General features: G+C 42.2%; 2 protein-coding genes across 7 annotated transcripts in view; both read right to left on the reverse strand.

Annotated features, from left to right (window-relative positions):
• On the reverse strand, positions 1-3,051 carry RPL14 (ribosomal protein L14). The gene is made up of 6 exons (XM_052695945.1): positions 2,929-3,051; positions 2,439-2,540; positions 1,787-1,881; positions 1,064-1,163; positions 732-785; positions 1-188 (listed from the first exon to the last, which is right to left on the reverse strand). Exons 1-6 carry the CDS (start codon positions 2,929-2,931, stop codon positions 102-104), a joined length of 441 nt encoding a protein of 146 aa, XP_052551905.1. The 5' UTR covers positions 2,932-3,051; the 3' UTR covers positions 1-101.
• Positions 3,052-5,496: 2,445 nt separating this feature from the next.
• Positions 5,497-21,153, reverse strand: part of ENTPD3 (ectonucleoside triphosphate diphosphohydrolase 3) — a 41,831-nt gene continuing 26,174 nt past the window's right edge. For 4 of the 6 annotated variants that reach the window (XM_052695906.1, XM_052695908.1, XM_052695904.1 and 1 more), the window contains exons 4-11: positions 18,464-18,581; positions 15,419-15,569; positions 14,507-14,666; positions 12,289-12,519; positions 11,637-11,909; positions 11,430-11,540; positions 9,572-9,709; positions 5,497-7,501 (exon numbers count right to left, since the gene is read on the reverse strand). In XM_052695906.1, coding sequence (XP_052551866.1) covers positions 7,268-7,501; positions 9,572-9,709; positions 11,430-11,540; positions 11,637-11,909; positions 12,289-12,519; positions 14,507-14,666; positions 15,419-15,569; positions 18,464-18,581 — 1,416 coding nt within the window. In that variant the 3' untranslated portion in view covers positions 5,497-7,267. Of the gene's footprint in view, positions 7,502-8,676; positions 9,710-11,429; positions 11,541-11,636; positions 11,910-12,288; positions 12,520-14,506; positions 14,667-15,418; positions 15,570-18,463; positions 18,582-21,153 lie in introns of all 6 variants that reach the window. The other 2 variants (XR_008209577.1, XM_052695909.1) reach the window with 2 other exon arrangements.

Here is a 21,153-nt window from a genome sequence, read left to right on the forward strand (position 1 = left end):
CAAAGTGAACTTGATTACAATTTAGATCAGCTCTTTTACCACTCGTCACTTCTGAAGAATCAGAACATGGACACAAAGTGATACACAGCTAGAAGCTCATTTTATTTCTGTTTCTTCTCTGTCTTCTTGACTTTCTTAGTTGTCTTCTTCTGGAGCTTCTTAATTTCATGCTTAATGATCCTGTTTCTCTGTAAAAACAGCAAAAAATTACTATTAATCAGATGGAAACTACAACAGTTCAAAACCATTATTCCTCAAATTCAGTTCTAAGCTTTCAGATTCTGCCCTTTCCAGTAATAAAGCCTTTGCTAATCTGACTGTATTTTAGTAAGTCAGAAGATTTACCATGTATTACATTTAAAATGTGAAATTCCACCTAAAACCGATCTACCGAGCAGTAAACATCACTCTGGCTGATGTGGGGATTCCAATATCCCATGAGTAAGGAGTTTATTACAGAACAAAATGCTAACTGCATTCAACAGAGAACATCTCATTTCAGCAGCAGGTAACTCCTCAGCTATGACTCACAAGACTGACACATGGGCCATGTGAATTCAAGTCTGACCAATGACAGACCAAAGAAATATAAAAAATTCAAGGCATCCCAATATTTTCTGTCACTCTATAAGCCAAGCCAACTATAAAGGCAAGACTACCAAGGATCTCCACATAACTCTAAAAGTAAAGTTTAAAAGCATTAACCCTGTAAAGAAACTACAAACACTTACCATCTTCTTTGCCTTCATAACCTTGTAACGATCGAAGTCAGTCATTTTGGCTTTCTGTTTGAAAAGAATCAATCATGAGGCTGTGCTACATATCCATGCAAGTTACAGAACTCAGCACTTCAAAATGTTCCACAGTTAACTCTGATCCCCTCCAAATTGGGTCTAGCTACTCAACTGGAAATAGTTCAGTACAGAAGGCCTTCACTGGGATGCAGTGCACTATGACCACATTTAATCCTAGCAAGAGTAAATACATAGTTTATCCTACTAAAACTAATTTTCACGAGCAGAAGCAGTAAGAAGTGCATTACAGATCCAGTTAAAACACATACCTTTTCTCTGGCTTCAATCTTCTTTGCCCATCGTGTTGCTGCCCACTTCTCATTTATATTCTCCTTCTCCCAGGCACGACGCACACACTTCTGACGAGCGCTGTATGAAAAGAGCCAAGTAGTTATATTGATTATCTGTACAAACCGTTCTCTCTGATGCCATCTCAACCAATTTCACAGAAGGGAAGATCATCCTTCTGCATTCCTTCAAATGCAGAAACCAATCCTTCAGTTTAAGCCAGTTATACCACAGGGATGCATGTGGCATTCAAATTTTGTTACGTATCCTTTGCTCAACCTATGGATTTCCAGCCACACACCCACACTCCTAGCAATGGTTCTCAATCAGAAAAGCAGCTCAGATAGCAACTAAATTGGCAGCCTCCTAAAACTCCATGCAGTTCTGCAAAGAGTGAATGTTTTTAATGTCTGAAAGTGACACGAGCAACAGCAAACACACAGCAGCACAGTACTCCTACAACTGCTTCCACTTACTCCTCACATCCCACTCCTAACTGCAAGCTGCCCAGGTCAGGTTGTATCCCATATATTCCTGGGCAGCAGTTATCCACCAGTGGTGATAATGGAAACCTACCCACAATCAACTGTTGTAACATGGTCTGCACAATTTTAGCTGCATACACATCACTGCATTGTGTATGAACATCTTTCATCAGATCAGGCAGCGACAATATGTTTTATACAGGCGGAAAAACAACTCACCTATGTGGGAACTTGAGAACAAAGTCAGTCAGCTGCATGCATTTGAAGGGCATGGCTTGTCTCCTGACCCCACTGCAGGGGCCATCCACTAGAGCCTGAAAAAACGAGTTACTTTTTAAAGGGTTTTTTTTTTCCCATCATACTCCACTTAGTTTTCTAATAATTTAAGAACTTCACCTTGATACCAGTACCTCAAATCAAGACACACGTTATTCAGACAAAACCAGAAATGACATCTCGTGCACATAATCTAAGCCTTACAGGCTCATTTTCATCTCCAGAAGAAAAAAAACTTAAGAAACACACACAATAAGATCTTTTTTCAGCTCCTCAGGAGAGAGGGATCAGAGGGATCTTTTCATATAGTGAAAAGAACCTGTCTGTCAGGCATCAGTGCCATTCCATTCAAAGGTTTCGGCCTCCAAGTGGCATTTACTCAGCCACTTATTTTTCTCAGGGAGATGGGAGAGGGCAATGTACAGCCTGCTACCAGAATTTTAAAATACGTAACAGCTGTTTAATCCCATTTGTATCAAACGCTTATTCCCTTGAACAATCACCGCCAGAAACTCCCTTTAAGCTCTATATACAAGGCCTGAGTGCAGAAGCTGTTCAGAGAACGAATGACAAAGGCACGGTGCTCTGGGCTGACCCTGTTCTGGTCGATAACATCCACGATGGCCACCAGCTTGCCAGCATGCCGCCCGAAGGAAACGAAGGCGATTCTGCCGATCTCGACGAAGCGTTTGAACACCTACAGGCAGAAGGATCGGCACGAGTCAGCACTCTGCGCCTCCGCCAGCAGCTCCCCGTACCCTCCCTTGCCCACAGGCTCCGGCCCCACCAGGAGAAGTGCTAGAGGAAAGCCGCTTGGCGAGGCCGCGGCACCCCCGAACGCCCCCCAGAAACCTCCCCTCGCCAATCGCAACCCATCGGCCACGCGCGCCCCGCTCCGATTCGTGTCGGGCGGCCTGCTCCGCGCCCTGCTCCCAGCCCGACCCAATCCCCGGCCCCCGCCCGGCCCCGCCGCGGGGCCAGGAGCAGGGAGGCCTCCACCGATCTCCGCAAGCGAGCGGGAAAGGCGAGGGGAGGCCCCACCGGCACCAGGCCCCGCCATCGGTCCCGCAGCCACACGCCCGCACCATGATGGCCGCCCACGAGCAGAAAAGGAAGGGGGGCACTCGCGCAGGCCGGAAGCCGCCCTCGAGTCGCTACTGCGCATGCGCGGAGGCCACATTTTGCTCTCCCGACGCAGAGCGCCTGCGCAGAACGCCTTCCCCGGCTCGAGGCCGGTCGGGAATGGCGGCGTGCCAATACGCGTGCGCGGCGCTGTGCCGGACGGAGGTGGCTCGGGGTGCTGCGCGCCATCAGGGCGTGGCAGAACGGCTCCGGAGGTGGACGCAGATGATGATAGAGACGGACACGTAGTTTACATTCTGCAGGATTTTATTCTGTAGGCATTAGCCAAAAACGTGCTCCGGGAAAGAAGAGTGTAAGCAAAATGCAGAGCACTGATGGAAAATAGGTGTGACCTTTATTCTGTCAGCAGTGAGAGTAAAGATCCCAGTTTAGCTGTCTAAAGTAGGGTCTGTATTGTTCTTGTTTCTAGAAGAAATCAGAGCAAGTAAACAATGTCGTAGAATCCTCAGAGTTGGAAGGGACCTTTAAAGCTTGTCTAGTCCAACTGCCCTGCGATGAGCAGGGACACCTGCAGCTACATCTGCTGCTCAGAACCACATCCAGCCTGACCTTGAATGTCTCCAGGGATGGGGCATCCACCACCTCTCTGGGCAACCTGTGCCAGTGTCTCACCTGCCTCACCATCCTCACTGTAAGAGACTTTGACCTCATATCTGACCTAAATCTCCCCTCTTCAAGCTTGAAACCACTTCCCCTCATTCTGTCGCAACAGACCCTGCTAAAGAGTCTGTCCCCGTCTTTCTGGTAGCCCCCCTTTAGATGCTGAAAGCCTGCTATTAGGTCACCTCAGTGCCTTCCCCTCCAAGTTCTCTTAATTGATGTATTTATTATGCAAATGCCTGGGGAACCGATCATAAAAACCTTTATGAGCACTTAACACCATCAGGTATTTTTGAGAAGTCCTATCCAGAATACCACTATAACATATATATATCTCATATGTTTTACAGTAGCGATATATTAATGCGTGTATTAATGTTTTTAACCAACATGCTTGAGGTCAAGTCAGTCAAAGATGCTGTCTTTTGGATTCTTCCATTCTGCAGTGATCTGGAAAAATATTTCTCCTGTTGTAACAGGAATCATTGCTGAAGCTTTCACAAACTTAGATGCATCTTGGTTGAACATCTAGAACAAAACTTCCAATGCATGTTTGAAAATCTGTTAATAGGCTTTCTGGGTCAAATAGACTAAATAGGCCTACAGAAATGTTGCCAAGCAAGCAACTCTAGATACAGCCCATGTACTAAACAGCATTGCGTATTGTAGGTAGCACACAGAAGGAAACACTGGTAACTGAAGGTGAGCGCTGTTTGTAAGACATTGGCTTCACTGCCATCCAAGTGAACACAGATTGGTACTAAAATAACAGAATTTTAAAAATGAATAAAAACTCCCCGACTTGGGGCATGATTATCACCCTGTGCTTTTATTTACTTCTTTTTCTGTCCTCCGAACTTATCAGTGTTGTAAAAGTTACTGCTTTCTTTTGCATGCTGCTTTATGAGAAGTTTGTCACTTCTGCCCACCCTTCAGTGATGCCTGCAGGCACATCATCTCTTATTTGTTTCTTCTGCTTCTCCATAGCTGAGATTTTGCTCTGTATTTCACGCTCCCGCTCCTGATGCCTGACAGATCTCTTTCTAAACAATCTGTATCATGACCTACCTCAATATCTGGGAAGTTCCTCTCTTTGGCACACAGCCTTTCAGATCTGTATTACAGCAGTGAACCTGAAGCAAACCCTAAAAGTGTCAGTGTCCCTGAAAGAAATATCAAGTGTTCAAAAGTAGAAGTTGTTCATATGTATTGTATATATATGCAGATTACATGCATGTGTATTAAAAAATAATAATAATTGGGAGTGGCTTGGTTTAAGCCGCGGTTGTTTCCTCATTGAGAACACAGATTCTGGAGACAGTGAGCACTGTCCACTCCAGAAACTCACAGATGAGTTCTACAACTTGCAAATTTATGTCATGCAGAAAAGCATTTCAGTATTCCTCTGCTTCTAATAGGAATAACCTGTCTGCCAAGGTGAAAATACTGATATTTGCAAAAGATGGGAAAAAAAAAGTACAGTTGGCTTAGCTTTTCACAATTTATTTGTATTAATCTTTGTAAGCAAGCAGTAAAGAGTACAAAAAGATAAATAAGCTGTAGTTTGTACATGTTCCCAAATCCTGTTCACCTCACTGGCTCCCCACCAGATCTGTTCAGTGGTAGATGTGGGGAAGTTACACCTGCTGACCAGGTTCTGACTCATACCTGGGGGAGGATTTAGTCAGAGTTACATCTCCATCGCTCCACCTCTCCCCCAGAAGTAACGACAGCCAGGGACAGCCAAGCTGCCTGTGTCCAAGCAGTACTTTTTACCTCTAACGCTGCATGGGGATGATGCTGCTGACTGGGAGGAAGCTGTAAGCTGCAGTGGTGCTGACTGAAGTTCAGTAGTTTCAGCTTTCCCAGCGGACAGGAGACATAAGACTGAGTTCTTAAACTTAAAAACTTCAATGCAAGAACTGAATAACCATCCCTTCAGAGAAGCTATGACACAAGCAAGGGAAACTTCCTGCAGAAGGAAGCAATCCTGAGAGGCTGAAAAGGGAGGAATATATTAGTATGTTGGCAGCAGCTATTTGTAGGACATCTGGGGGAATATGGTGGGTGAACAGAGCTCCGTGCAGGTAGTGAATCTGGGCAAAAAGAGATGGCAGAAGGTTGGAAGAGAAACAGAGACGCTTTTTCTCTTCCTGCAGGTCCTGAACAGCACAGCAATTCCCTCCTCCTGCCAACTCCAAAGCCCTAAGGGTATGTCCCCCTCATACATTCACAGATCACGTTAAGGCATTACGAAGAGGAATAGTGACACTGTACAAAGGGAGGAGTAGGCAGATGACTTGGCAGAAGTCTTTTCCAAGGGCTAGTTCAAAAGCCAGCTAAGGAAGGACAAAGCTGCACAAAAGACAGACAGGGGAAGGAGGAATTTCCATGAAGGACACCTTGAGCATCAGGTAAGTTTGTACTCCAAAATTTAAGTAGGTAAGAATTAGAGGTTTGGTGCAGAATGCCTGAGCTTTCAAGGAAGGCAACTCTTAAGAGCATGAAGGTAGTTGTGTTCCCAGTAAAGGTTTGGAGTTAATGTCACTGACAAAAGCATCTGCTACATATATCCCAGTGCTGCTGAAAGAATGCTGAGGCCAGGACAGTAGAAAGGCTGATAAAGGCAGCTGAAGGCAGCAGTTGTGACTGCAGCTATTTGGTCTCAAACCCACTACATAAAGGCGGTTCTTCTGACCTGCAGCTTGCCTCCTAATCCTCTTAGCCTTGAAGGCAGGGCTGAAGTTTTTGCCTACTCACATTAATGCTTCAGAAGATCCAAGACAGTTGACATAATATGTACCTGACAAACTGGTACTTACTGTATCTGAGATTAGGAGGAATACGAGTCAGAAGTAGAAAATACCAAAAATGTTTGCCATAGTTATTACAGAAAAAAAAAAGGACCCTGAAAACTCTATAGGCTTCTGGAGGTAATTATGATACGTTGAAAATTAGGTTCCCTTACTGAAAAGATTTTACTTTTGCCTTCAAAGCAAATCTAAATGTGCCATAACAGGCTTTCTGAGATCTTTGTAGTGCTAAAAGTATAGCTCAGCTTTAAGTTGGGCTTCACAGTCCTGAAAGATGTTGGCAATGTGTTACACCCTAACATGATGGGGATCAATTGTTTGGAATAGCAATAAAAACAATTTGCTCCCAGCTGTGCTGTTCCTGTCAGCTCATGTGATTACCCAGTGCTTGTTCCACTTTCAGAAGCTGGATTGTTTGGGGGATTTGTGTCAGCAGCACTCACAAGAACAGCCATTATGTTCCCTTCTCTCACAATTTCCACTGACTCATTCTTAGATTTTATCATGAACAACCGCTGCCATTGATCAAATACATCACTTATCAGGTGGCACAGAATTAATGGACAAAAATTCATACATATCTGACACAAAGACACTATAAAAACATGAACAAGCAAAGCAGCACGCCTGCCTGTGCTTCATCTGCTTAACACTGGATACGCTCATTTTACAGAAACAACTACCAAAATATTTCAGAAGCACTGCAGTTCACCATATCACAGACTCCTCAGTGCCTCTTGTCTCCTTTATTTATGCTTCTGGTCTTTTCAGGACTTTTCACCTGTCTTTAACTATGTTTTTCAAATATAAAGCTCTACGTAACTTTATAGGATTATGAATTTTTTGGTCAGTCTTCAGGTAAGTTTTTTCATTCTGGAGTAAATACGTATTCCACATGACTGTTGACCTTCTGATTACGTGACACAATACACAGGTAAACAAGGAAGAAAAGACACAACAGTGCCAGAACAGTGAGGAAGATGAGGAGCCCAGCAAACAAAGAAGGTTTCAGAGGTAACTGGATCAGCTTGCCTTCTGCTGGAATCATGTTGGTGAGGCTCAACATGTAACCAAGTGACCATGCTATGCTGCTGTTACCAACCTGAAATACAGACAAAAGAGTCCTATTCCCATGTTCTTTTCAGTCAAAGAAAAGAGCTGAACTGCTGATGCTGGCAACTGTCTCCTATGTTATCAAGGAAAATTGCTTTTTTTTATTTTTTTTCTAGTTCAAGAGGATGCTAATAAAACTGATCACAAGGATGGGTGATACACAAGCAGACAGCCAGTTGTTATGGGCTTTTACGTACATAGAACATATTTTTAAAGAATCAGCACTAGTGCACATTCCTAGAATCACTCTCCTGTTGTAGCCAAATCCTAGGACATCATTTAATTCAAGTAGATAAAAAACTCACAGTCCAACTGACATGAGCAAAGAGGAAGCTAGGGTAAATTTAATGTTAATTAACAACTTTAAGCAGTCCTACTGGTTGTAGGAGACTACAAGGACCTATAATATTTGGTAATTTGTATGGTTGTGTATATTCTAATACCTTTTGTTTAAATAATATAGAAAAAGCTTCAGCAACAAGAACTGAAATGCAACAGATTGAGCAAAGCAATAAATGGACTAAGTTGATTCTTCATTCATAAAAGAGGGTAAACTTCTCATTATGGGGTTCAGAACCTTTGCAAATCATCCAGTTCTACAAAGGCACAGATCTTAGCATTGTGTTAAGGTTCTTAAGCTTTCACCAACTAAAAGCAAATATCCTTTTATAGCATGGGCCAGAAAAAAATCTCCACACTTCTCAGTATATACCCTTAGAGACAACTGTGCTGTTATTTCTGGGATAGCTAGCCACAGTAGATGTGACTAGTTTTAGCTCTTTGAGGGGCAGATCTGATTAAGAGGATGTAGTCTTTCTTTTGGACTTTCACAGTTACCCTGGTGCAAATTGTAAGTAGCAAATAAGCCTTTGGGGTTTCCATTTTGCTCAGTATTTTTATGGTCTTGCTAAATACAGAAAAATATTTCTGGGTTTGGTTGCTCCCACCTGCAGGGGGCAACAAAACATACGTTTAAAAAAAAAGAAAAAAAACGATCCACTCTTTAAGGGTCCAGATTAAGATCCCAGAGTAAGCTTTGCTGATTTCCTGGTAGAAGGGCTAAATCTGATTTGATTCTTTAGTACATTAATAGTAGAGTATGACTGTTCAGAAAACATTACTTAAGATTACTTATGATTTCTCAGTGAAAGCTTGTCAGCATACCTTGCATTTAAGAACTCCCTGCATGAAGATCTACAACCATTTATTTGTTGTTTTTGCACACAAGTGCCAAAAAATTTCCACACGCAAAGGAGATCAAGAGACAACCTAGGACAAGGTTTTACAGTTAACAGAGAGGAAAGGATGCAGTCACAAAGCACTGCAGGGACTATATTTCCTGATGTAACAGCCAGGCTTACATAGTGGGCAATGCCTTCTGAACTGGAAGCAAGGATTTCTTAGCAGCAGCTTTAGAATGAATGTATACCACTTCATCCCAAGTATTCTAGCTTTTAAGAGGAAAATCAGAGGTCAGGGAAGAGTAGTGTAGGTATTACACAAACATGGTTGCAAGCCTTCTGTCTGCCATATCCAAGCCAACAGTCTACCAGTATAAATTCTTATTCCAGAAAACCAGATTACAGCACAGGTGGATGTGCCATCTGAGGATGATGGCTGCCCTAGTTGCTTCATCCCCTGACTACAAACCATCTCTGCCCATTTGCCCAAGGCTCTGGCAGCAGACAGAAAGGCTGGACTTCTCCTGTTCAGCCCATCAGGATTAGCTCACTGACTTTGACTGGAGAAGAGTTTCAGGCCTTAAATGAGCCAATACTTTAACTGGGGCAAGGTTAAAAATATAGTATTATTTAATATTCGACACACTGTTAATGCTTTCTAAAAGAATGTAGCCAGCATCACCAAGTAATGATGCAGCCTCTGGAACCAGGCTGAAATTGGTAATGAGGCTTGAAAAGTGGCTTTGTTTTATGCATAACATTTGACAATCATCTATAAAGACTGTTTACAACCATAATATTTTTGTAGGCTGCTGCATCTTCTGTTTTCTTCTAGACATCCTTGGGTTAAAATTTGTGAAGAAACAATTATTACTCACCTCCTTTTGAAAGTGTATCTGTGGCCAATTCCCTGCATCAAAGTTGTAGCCATGTACAAGCAAGTAATAAATAAAATTGGCTGAAAAACAGTAGGATCTAGTGTATATTTCTTCAGATTTAGGTAGCATAAACTGGAGCTGAAAGCACATAAAAAAAAAAAAAAAAGTAAATCATAAAAAACAATTTGTTTTAAAAAAACAAAACAAAACAGAACCCAAACCAACCAGAATACTTTGGATTCTAATTAAAATGCATTAGAAACAGCAAGTAAAATTGTGGACAACTAGGAGATTTACAGTGAAAACACCCTGATGGTGAGACAGCTTACATGGTAAAGAATAATCAAAATAAACATAAAACTGTACATAAGTGATCAAGGATGTTATCGTTCCTAAATTTTCCATGTCATCTTTATAGTGTGGTTAAAACTGTGGCAGTAAACCAGAGCCACAAATCTCTTTAAGAGGATCACAGAGTGCACCTTCTGTGTGGCAGTCAGCTACGAAGCAGTGATGATGGTAAATTGCAGTAGGAAATGCAGCAAAATGAATGCAAAACAGGGAGCTAGTCTGGTAATGGGAGGTACTTCCCTTCAAATTTAATACAGGTCTATTCATTTATCCTAGTTTCACACTAACTGCTGAGATCAGAACAGAGCATAAGGAGTATTACAGGAGTAGAAAAACACTGAGTTAAACCTGCAGTAACAGGACTGCTCTCTGGATGTCAGTTTTGACCTAAGATGCTCGTTTTGAAGATGAGCATCAGCTGAAATTCACAGACCCAAGCAAAGTGCTTTGAACTCCCAGTTGCAAGTCCCATCAGTTACAAGAAAAGCAGTGTATCACAGAATACACAAGGCATCCCAGACAGATGAAGTAAGATGGAAAATGAAAAACTGCTGGGTGAAAACAGTGTGGAAAAGGTCATGGAATGCCCGTTGGGGCCAATTTACTATTAAATTTTAACAATTTTTTTTACCTTTTCCTCATATGAATGCTGTGGGGACAATAGTGAAAAATCAATTTGCCTTCCACCAGTACAAATTCTTCACAGCCAGTGTTAGCTCCCATTTATGGCTATACTGCATCAGCTCTGCTGCACTGTGCACTTGCTGATAAATGTAGAATACAGCTGTTTGCTACTAAGTGCTTTGAATATATCATGATACTGCTGACAGTGTGAGATCAAAGTGTGTTGTTAATAAATATCTAGCTAAGTCTTGTTTTAAAGTTTAAATTGGCCTGTTTTATCAGCCTTCTAAATGCTTCCATCATGGCAATCTCCAATTCCCTGGAATGAATAAATTTACACCAAGTATGAGGGCTACTCTGAAAGTATCACAGACCTCAAGAATCATGAATTTCCAACCTCCTCGCCACAGGCACGGCTACCAACCTCCCCATTTAATACTAGACCAGGCTGCCCAGGGCCCTATCCAACCTGGCCTTGAACACTTCCAGGGATGGGGCATCCACAACCTCTCTGGGCAGCTGTTCCAGCGCCTCACCACTGTCTCTGTAAAGAAATTCCCCCTGATATCCAACCTAAATCTTCCTCCCTCAACTTAAAACCATTTCCCCTTGTCCTGCTGTTATCTACCCTTCCAAAGAGTTGACTCCCCTCCTGTTTACTGGCTCCCTTTAGGTACTGAAAGGCTGCAATGAGGTTGCCCTGCAGCCTTCTGTAAGGAATCCCTCTGATTGGAAGCATGGTGGGAAAACAAATGTTAATACTGACAGAGACTCAAAAGTTTTGGATACTTGAACAGTCCATTTCCTTTTTATATCCCATTCACAGATACAAAAAAAAAAAAAAAAGAGAAAGAAAGACAAAGAAAAAAAAAGGCGCACTTACCTGGGCCCAGCTTTGTGAACAGAAAAACCACATACTTGAATTGAAGTCAGCTAGAGAAAAGTGCCCAGATAAATTCAAAGCATTAATTGTATAGTAGAATCCTGAGAAAGCCTATAGAAAAGGAGCAGATGAAAGGCCTGTTACTTTCAAAACTACTGAAATTAAAAGCAAAAAAGTTCAAAAGGAAATGCTGATTTGAAAACCCACCACAAAATTCCCTTTAACTTTTGGTTGATGGATTCCACTGAATGGACAGTCCTCCTGGTTTCTGCAAGTAGTGAAGTTAAACAGTAATGAAACCATCTCCTGACACAGACCTGGGTCTCCTGTTCCATGGAAGATTACAGATTGGTTTGGGTAATAATTTGCTGGTCTCAGAGACTGTGTACAAAGACTGCCACAGAAGTACTTCACTGTTAAGGCAGCCTCATAATTCCGAGGGTAACATGGATTATCCACACTGGAACTGGTGCTTGACTTCTGAAGAAAAACAAAGACTACTCACGAGCATGAAGGACTTAATGTGACGATAACTACAGAAATCTTTTTAACCCACATTCACGTGTTCTTGATCTCTTCTCTGTCATGGCTGAACACTGTCATTCATATGGACTCTCTTCCTCAAAACCAGCAAAATCAGCAAAACACAGAACCCATTTTTTTTTGTCTAATGTTACAAAACTCAGAGCAATATTTAACAAATATGAAAACCTTTGAAACCTAAGTGCTTTTTGGCCACAGCAACACAAGCTTTTACTGGGGTCTCCGAACTCCACCAAAGGGAAGAGATCACAACCCTAAGAACCTGCTGAGACGATTACGGAACAGCTGCAAGAGCAGCAAACGGTCTTAAACAGACCTGGAGCAACAATGCTAAAAGCCTTTTCTCAGCTTCTTCTCTCCCATAACACTGGAAGCTGTGAGTGTAGACATTGTAGTCGTAACCATACAACTTCACTTGCATGGTGTTATTGAAGTTCTCCTGAGAGTCCTCTGGGATAAAAGAAATTTGAGTGGAAGCTCCTCCAAGATCCAGTGCACCCATGGTCTCTTTTCTGTATGGATGGACCCATGTCCTCCAAAGGTTTCTCTGCACATAAAAATAAAAACAAAGCTAATTAGAAATATCATCTGATTGTTCTCCCTTCAAGCTCTTCTACTTTTAACAGAACTTTTTTTAGATTTCCCCTCCCTCTTTATCCTTCACTTTTTCCAGAAAATTTTAGCTCTGAGGAAAACATGCAGATGTTGTTTTTAGGTAATGAGAAGTACTCCCACAGAGCAAAGAGTCTGAAGGATGGAAAAAGTAATACAGCATAGCTTTGAAGACTGAGGACAGCACAATAATCAAAGCACTGGACTAGTCTGATCAATATCTATACTAGAATGCAGGAAATTGAAGTCTGGGTACCTGGGAGATCTGAATGGAATTAGCATGCAAATTTGCTTGTTTCAAGGCAAGATAAATTATTAAAGGAATAGAATACTATTATACACAGGAAAAGAAAAGAGAATGAATGTAGAGTAAAATAGAAATCAAAGGAACGTGAACCCTTAATCTGTACATTTCCATCACCAAAACTGCAGTGACAATACATCTGATCCATTCAGTTGGCATTTTTCCCTGTTATTCAAAACATCCTCCAAATGCTGCATTTGACCTACACAGTCACTGTGCAGAATACCTTTTCTGTGTTAGTAATTCCCTCCATATTTACTGCAGTATAATTTACTATGGATGGTGATGTGAACATAAACAAAGAAGGAAAAAGAAACATGGGCTAGCAATCATACTTATGAAAAAAATCTACAGTAATAGATTCCTCTTAAGAGTCCAAAGGAGAATTTCACTCCTATCTCCATTCTTCTTACAAGAATAGTGAGAAGCTTCTTGCTCCTACTCATGATAATCTACACTTTAGTCTTCACACAACTCTATACTAAACTGGCTTCAGAACGTCTAGCATTCTCTTCAGGAGTCCTCATGAATCTGTCATATGGAAATTGAGATCTTCAGCATTAAAATCCACGTGGCAGGAGACTGACATCACCCTGAAGTTCATGAAGTCATTTTTGTTGCATAAAATAAGAAAAACCATGCCAGAACATATGATACTACTATTTAGTTTTCTTAACTTAGCAGGGACCAACAACACATTCACCAAGTATCACCTGGATTGCCAACTCCTGCTTACTAATTTCCACAGCTGAACAGGAACCATTCTACCAAGACAGTGAACAATACTCAGAGGTGTGGTTGGAATTATTTTCAGCCTAGCAAGACTATCTGGAAGAACTGCAATAAATGCTAAGAGCAGCACACAACTGCCATGAAAGCATATGACCAGCTGCAGGAAAATACTTCCTGTTATGAAACGCCTGCCTGACACTATTACAACTTCAAGGGACGGTGTAAGCATCTTTATGTTGCTATCACTATGGACAAAATAGGAGGACCCACTAAGTGATCTTCCCTCCCAGCTACAGACATGACAGTTGATGTCACAGCCTGCAGCTTTTCAGCAGTACTGTAATGAACTGTATCAGTGATTCCTGGCCCAGCTGAGGCATATTGGGCCACATAAAATTCACCGCTTAAGACAACTGCCTTTTTTTGTTAAGACAACTGAGCTAACATTGCCAAACAGTTTGGAAACTCCTAAGCGGCGTAGACTCTTCACCAGTACGGCTGCAGAGGCAGCAACTACCTGCAGAAGTCACAGAAAAGAAGGTGGAAACATCCTTAATTGGCATCACTGTCAAGATGGTCAACACTTGTCACATTTTAAAATACCAATGCACTCAGGAGCAATGCAATTTCTGTTTCTCAGTAAGGCACTGATGTCATTTATGGAAGAGCCCAGTTTAGTGGATCTACAGTTTTACCTTTCCCAGGTCAGATTCCTGTCACATCTTTTCATCTGTGCTTCCTTTGTTGAATTACTACCACGAGGCCCTGTTATATGTTTCACTGTGAAATGAAAATTATAGCTATGACGTTTTAACAGGCATTTCCTCTCAAACCTCTCATTTATAAGAAAGAGAACAGTGAAAAGCATGCATTTTTTTCCACACACCTCTAAGAAATTGCCCATTAAATAGTTGGCTGTTATCCATCCATACACCCCTTCCTCTGGCCCAGTTATGATATGCGCACCCCTAAATCGAAAAGGTTGTGCTCTGAAGTAGTTTTGAACGCTTGCGAGGACTTCGTTGGCTGCTGTTTCATTTTGCAACCTAAGCATTTCACAAAACATGAGACACTGAGCATGTGGAAAGGCAATTTCATGTTTAGTATTCACTACCTAGCAGCTCAAGAAAAGCCTTAGAATCACCTAATAAAAACTGACATTGTTTTAGCCTAAAGGGGATGCTTATTATAGGGAACAGCCAAGGGACCCAGCATCATTGCAGCAAGCAACTCACCCACTATATGCAAACTTCACTCTTCATCATACAAGTTTATAAGTATTTTGTCTCAAACATGCTCTTTTCTTAGTGAACTGAGTGCTTATATGATATCTGTGGGCCTGAAATCTTTCTTCTCACTCTGCTTAGTCAGAGACCAAACACATAAAAAAGTCTGTGCCACAGCTAAAGCCACAGACAGACCCCAAAAGCCACATTACATCACATCCATATCAAGAAAACTCTGCAGTGTCTAGCTTTTTTGCTGCCCTCAGATATGCATAAACATCATCTGTTTACATAGTGCTGGATTTTAAGATAGCTTTGAAAGAGCAAATTAAAATTCTGCCTTCTACAGAATAAAGAAAGGATTTATTTCCAAAATCGTACAAGAGAGGATTTTCATATAGCCCTGCTTTCCCTATTAAAAAAAATAAAATAATTTAATTGGCCGGGCTCCATTTCCTTTTGAAAAGATCAGTTTCCAGTGGACAGAAATGTGCCCAGTACATTTTTCACATTCTTTCTTCCCAGACTGCTATAGCAATACACATGTAGAGGAGTTCAAACTTCCACTGTACCTCAGTAGCCTCATGCCAGCTGTAGCCCCTAGATAAATTGAAGTGCTCTTATGTAGATGAACTGGGATTCTCTCCTTGACTTTATTCAGGCACTCATCAAGCGGTTTCGCAAGGGCTCCTGTGTTATGCTCATAACTGGATATACCAGGACCTAAAAGAAAACAAGTAGATTGACTGCATTCTGCTTTGCCAAGTACAAATTAACCTTATTAAGCAAACAGTTGTTATGACAAAGAGGTTCCCTCTTCCCTCTTGTAGTTGCAAACAACAGAATGGTTGAAAACTATGACTATTTAAGGAATAAACAATGTAGTGACTGTCTGAGCTGTGTGTGACAGAGAAGATATCGGAAACTTCTTGCTTGTATGTGTATGCATGTGCACCTGTAGTACCATGCATGTAGTAAGAGGAAGTATTACTTTTCAGAAAGGGTGGTCAGGCACTGCAATGGATGCCCAGGGAGGTGGTGGAGTCACCGTCCCTGGGGGTGTTCAAGGAAAGGCTGGATGTTGTGTTGAGGGACATGGTTTAGTAGGAGCTATTGGGAATAGGTGAACGGTTGGACTGGGTGATCTTTTAGGTCTTTTCCAACCTTAGTGATTCTATGATTCTATGATTCTAAGATGCGTATAAGAGCATAACCATCTGATGTCATCATGACAATACTACATGAAGAAAACAGGTTTACTCATAATGCTATAGAAAATAAGATGTCTAGTGGATGTGAAATTTCTCTTATCTATTAAACTGCAGCATATACCTCTTTACACATGTTAAGATTAAGATTTCCCAAACTGTTTTCCATAACTTTTGCGGGCACCATTGCACCTCTATAGCTCACTGCTTTCAACTAAAACTAAAAAAGCTGCTGCAAGGAATTGCTGCCGAAATTCCAAGACACACACAAAAATGGCTCTTGATGTCACTGAGGTACAAATTTAGGTTGGTGCATGAACTACTGAGAATTTTACAGCTTTCCAAACTTCCAGCATCAGAAATGGGAGTCACACTGTGGTACATAATGCATAACTATTTGAATAATTTAAATGAAAGTCTCTCCTCCATTACTCAACACTACAAGGACCAGCAGGACCTCAGCTTTGCCAGGTTCAACTTGAGACGTTCCTCAGTAAAATTCCCTAGCTGAGGATGTGGCACACAGAGAAATCCAGGAAAGCAGAGGAGCAACTTTGTTTCACATCCTCAGCAGCTGTTGCTGCCTCACACTCCCCATACACTCTCTTTTGACAACAGCCTCTACTCCTCAGTGTTCAGAACAGGCAGAGCAGGTCACAGGGCAGTAACTATCCATTCTGGACAGCCTACTTTGCTGATGATTAGAGCCTGACCGGGACAGACTATCTGCACTACACTGAAAGGTTTTGATTTTGGGCTGGTTCGAACAAACATGGTAGAGTTACCTAATAAAACATGAAATGAAATTACAAGAACACCATAGAAATGACAAATTAGTTGATTGTTTGACTTACAAGTTTAGTAAGTTTGTGCAAGTCTACCTCTTGGTGGGGCCCAGAACCACCCCTGCAATTTAAGTGCCTAGGGCTACCCTCAGATAAAGAAACATTACCAGACACTTTTGGCACTGTACTTCCCCAACTTACCTGAGGAACACATAAACCCTCTGTCTCCTCCAGCGCAGAGGCACCCAAGACTAAAGCAATGAAATGTGCTGATTTTATACACTGGATGATGAGAAGTACTGTGGGTGACTCTGGTTAAGGCCCCATAGGGCCTCACAGCAATTTGGACTCCTTTGTTTCCCAGCATTTTGTTTACCCAGTTGAATTCCCAAAATAATTCCCTGTCCGTTTTAGAGGAGAATAGAACTGCAACTTTCCCACTCCAGAACTCCTATAGGCAACATTCTGAATGAGTTAAGACATAAGCAAGCGGAATGTACCCCCAGCCCCAGCAAGCAGGCTGCCACACCTGTAGCCTGTGAAGAACACCTTACGGCACGTGACAGTACATTTCTTCTGGGTACATTACATTTGTCTTCTTTCCTTTGTTGCTCTAAAATCATCTATACATATGTTTAATGATGATGACAGAAAGATTGGTGCTGTTGAGAAACTGTTCCCTCCTACTCGTCTCCTAGTCACTTACGAACCTCTGAAGTTACACCTCTGACAGGTATGTGAAATTTTGGTATCTTTGCAAGCTTAGCCAAATGTCTCTGACATTTCTTAGGAAGTAATCTACAGCAAACTGCTAGAGCACATAGTTAATTAACCACACTGCAGTCTGAGCAAAAGTCAGTACAGTTTAGTGTCTTCTCTCTCAGAGGAGCCAGTGTAAAACCTCAGACAAAAGACAAGGCAGGCAGCCAGTGGTGGTTGTTGTGAGATATCTTCAAGCGGTGCAAAAGTCCTGGTTTTCCTGTGGCAAGGACCTGCATATTCGTATTTGAAACAATCTTGTAGTTTAGCTGTTTTACTTAATTTTATTAGACTCTCCCTTGCTATCTAGAATTGACAAGCTCTTCCAGCTCACTTTCTTCATGCCTTTCATAGTTCCCCGTCTTGTCTCTTTCAAAGTAATTACAGAATAATTCCAGATGAACTGCATAGGCCTCATTTGTCTAGGAAATTTGACTCAATCCACAAAAGTGTTTTTAAAACACAGCTAATGATTTTGGAAACTAAAAACTAATTCTTCAAACTCCAGTGGCATAACTGGCATCCATTTTTGCCTTCATCAATGCCAAACATCTAACAGGGGCTAAATTTCCAGTTCTTCTCAGAGATTTCTAATTCCAAACTGTTTTTAAATATATCTTATGCTTTCCTTCTGAAATAAATTATTTCAGGGTGTAAGGACTAAGCACATAAAGACTCTCTGTAATCGAATTCTGTCTGCACCACTCATACACTGCAGTGGAGTAAGGCAAGTTTAGCTATAATTTTCTCTCTGTTGGAAAATAGTGCACCCTACCATAGCAACAGGGAAAAAAAACCAGTATAAGCTTCCAGATAACCTTTTCCCAGAGGCTACAAAAAGTAAGGAACTACTATCTGAGCTCACCTTTCACATCACACTTGAAGGTTTGGCTCACTACTCCCGTATCATTTTCTTTTTCTGCTGGCCATTCATAGACATAGACTGTAGTCCGCGAAGATCCAGCATCAAGGACTATTCCATACTGTGGAGAAAGAAGTAACTGATCACATCAAGAGACAAACAGTGACATCCTCAACACCCATATGCAGCCATACGTTTTCAAATCATCAAAGTAAAGTGTTTGAAAGTGTATGCACAGTATAGTTACAGGAGATACGTTAATTCTAGTGTTAGGTGCTTAGACAGGGATCTAACAGAAAAGCATAGAATAAATCTGGGTGTGAAACAAACAGCATACTATATATCCTCAGTAATGAATTCAGTGAAAATGGAAAACACTCATCTCCTTTCGGCATCAGGTTTAAAATCCATGCTTGACACATACATAGCACTGTGAATTGCCTTCCCATTAACCCAGCTAAACTCACTGGATACTGATGGGTTTGATACCAGAGCACAGGCTTTAGATTCAGGGATACACAAAGGATCTATAAAGACACAAACAAGGAGGTAGAAGTGTATAATCCACAGATAGAATGATGAAACAAGTCTGGTTCTTTTCTAGTTGTGCAATAAAAGTTTTCCTTTGAGTGGTTAGGCAGTCCATCTGAGAATCTGGCTCTGAAAATAGTCTATGCCAGAGTGCGAGACAACGGGGAGGAAAAGATAATCAATACTACTGCATATTTATGAAATAAATGAGAAATATTAATGTGACCTATACAAAATCACTGGGTTCTCTGTAGGATTAAAGTGCACGTTTTTCCATCTCATTCCACTGCCCAGCAGATCAGTGTTAACCTCTTTCCTACCTTTTGTGGCAGCAGAAGACTATGGCAACTGAAAAGGCAAACTGACAAAGGAAAGGCAATGAGGCTGCACCTGGGGTACTGTATCCAGTTCTGCCCTCTTCTGTACAAGAGACCTGAACATACTGGAAGGAGTTCAGGGGAGGGTCACCAAGATGATCAAAGGTCTGGAGCATCTTTCCTGTAAGGACAGGCTGACAGTGCTGGGACTGTTCACTCTGTAGAAGAGGACATTCAGAGGTGTGAATTTGTATGAATTCCTGAAGGGGTTCTGCAAAGAAGACAACACCCAGCGCCAGGACAAGAGATAATGGGCACAAACTGGGACACAAGTTGTTCTTTCTAAACATCAGAAAGCAATTCTGTGCTGTGATGGTGGTGGGGTACTGGCAAAGGTTGCCCAGAAAGACTGTGGAGTCTCCTTCCTGGAGATCTTCAAAAGCCACATGGATATGCTCCACTCTGGCTCTGCATGAACAGTGGTTGTACTGTTCATGGGGACTCCAGAGGCCCCTTCCAATAGAATCATAGAATCACAAGGTTGGAAAGGACCTACAAGACCATCTAGTCCAACCATCCTTCCATTACATTGCTACCACAAGCTACTAAACCATCTCTTGTAGCTCCTCATGCAGACGCCTCTTGAACACTGCCAGGGATGGCGACTCCTCCCTGGGCAGCCATTTCCATGCACAACCACTCTGAGAGAAAAAGATTTTCCTTATGTTTAATTAATCTCCTCAGGTACAACTTGTGGCCATTTCCTCGGGTCCTGTTTGTTGCCTGAAAGAAGAGGCCAAACCCCTCCTCATCACAACCTCCTTTCATGTAGCTGCAGAGTGCAATGAGGTCACGCCGAGCTTCCTCTAGACTGAACAATCCCAGCTCCCTCAGCCGCTCCTCATAAGACTTGTGCTCCAGACCCCTCACCAGTTTCATTGCCCATCTCTGGACACGTTCCAGGGCCTCAATGTCTTTCTTGCACTGAGGGCCCAAAACTGAACACAGTACTCAAGGTGCGGTCTCACCAGTGCTGAGTAGAGGGGGATGATCACCTCCCTGCTCCTGCTGGCCACGCTATTTCTAAATCAGGCCAGGATGCCATTGGCCCTCTTGGCCACCTGGGCACACTGTCAGCTCATGTTCAGCCGAGCATCAACCAACACCCCCAGGTCCCTTTCCTCTTCACAGTCATCCAGCCACTCATCCCCAAGCCTGTAACGCTGCATGGGGTTATTGTGGCCGAAGTGCAAGACTTGGCACTTGGCCTTGTTCAACCTCATCCCATCCACCTCAGCCCAGCGATCCAGCTTACCTAGATCCCCCTGAATGGCCTCCCTATCCTCAGGCAGATCGATACCACCTCCCAACTTGGTGTCATTGCAAACCTACTGACGGTAACCTCAGCCATGCTCTAATTCGGTAAAAGGAGACTTGTTTTGCTTTTCCTCTTCGCTATCCCCAAAAACAAGGTTAGCTGCTCCCTCTTCAAAATCATCAAACTGGTAGGCATTGCATAGTGTAGGGTTCACTTCTCAGTCAACTTTTTTTCTTTTAAAAAAGACAGAAGGAGCTGACAGTAGTGAAAAATGAGAGCCTCCATCTGGCTGCAAACCAGTAAAAGCAGTTGGAGCGGGCTAGTTTATTTCATCACACAGCCTCCCTTGGATGCCCCAAATCTCCAAGAACACTGCTTCAGGTGGCACACCATTCAACCTCTGTACCTCATTAGTTCTCAGTTTCCCACTGTAATCCTACAAGCTCCTGTTCCCCCAAGAATTACCAGTGGTATCAGTCTCTAGTCTCCAGTCTGTTTCTCAGAGGTTGCTAGATAATGAAACTTCC

This window comes from Tympanuchus pallidicinctus, unplaced genomic scaffold (genome assembly GCF_026119805.1).
Source record: "Tympanuchus pallidicinctus isolate F22 unplaced genomic scaffold, pur_lepc_1.0 scaffold3, whole genome shotgun sequence".
In the NCBI taxonomy this organism is placed as follows: Eukaryota; Metazoa; Chordata; class Aves; order Galliformes; family Phasianidae; genus Tympanuchus; species Tympanuchus pallidicinctus.

Coding starts and splice junctions, on each gene's coding strand:
- RPL14 (XM_052695945.1), bottom strand. Junction 1,882..2,438: donor ATGTTATCGACCAGAACAGG/GTCAGCCCAGAG, acceptor TCGTTTTTTCAG/GCTCTAGTGGATGGCCCCTG. Junction 786..1,063: donor AGATTGAAGCCAGAGAAAAG/GTATGTGTTTTA, acceptor CTTTTCAAACAG/AAAGCCAAAATGACTGACTT.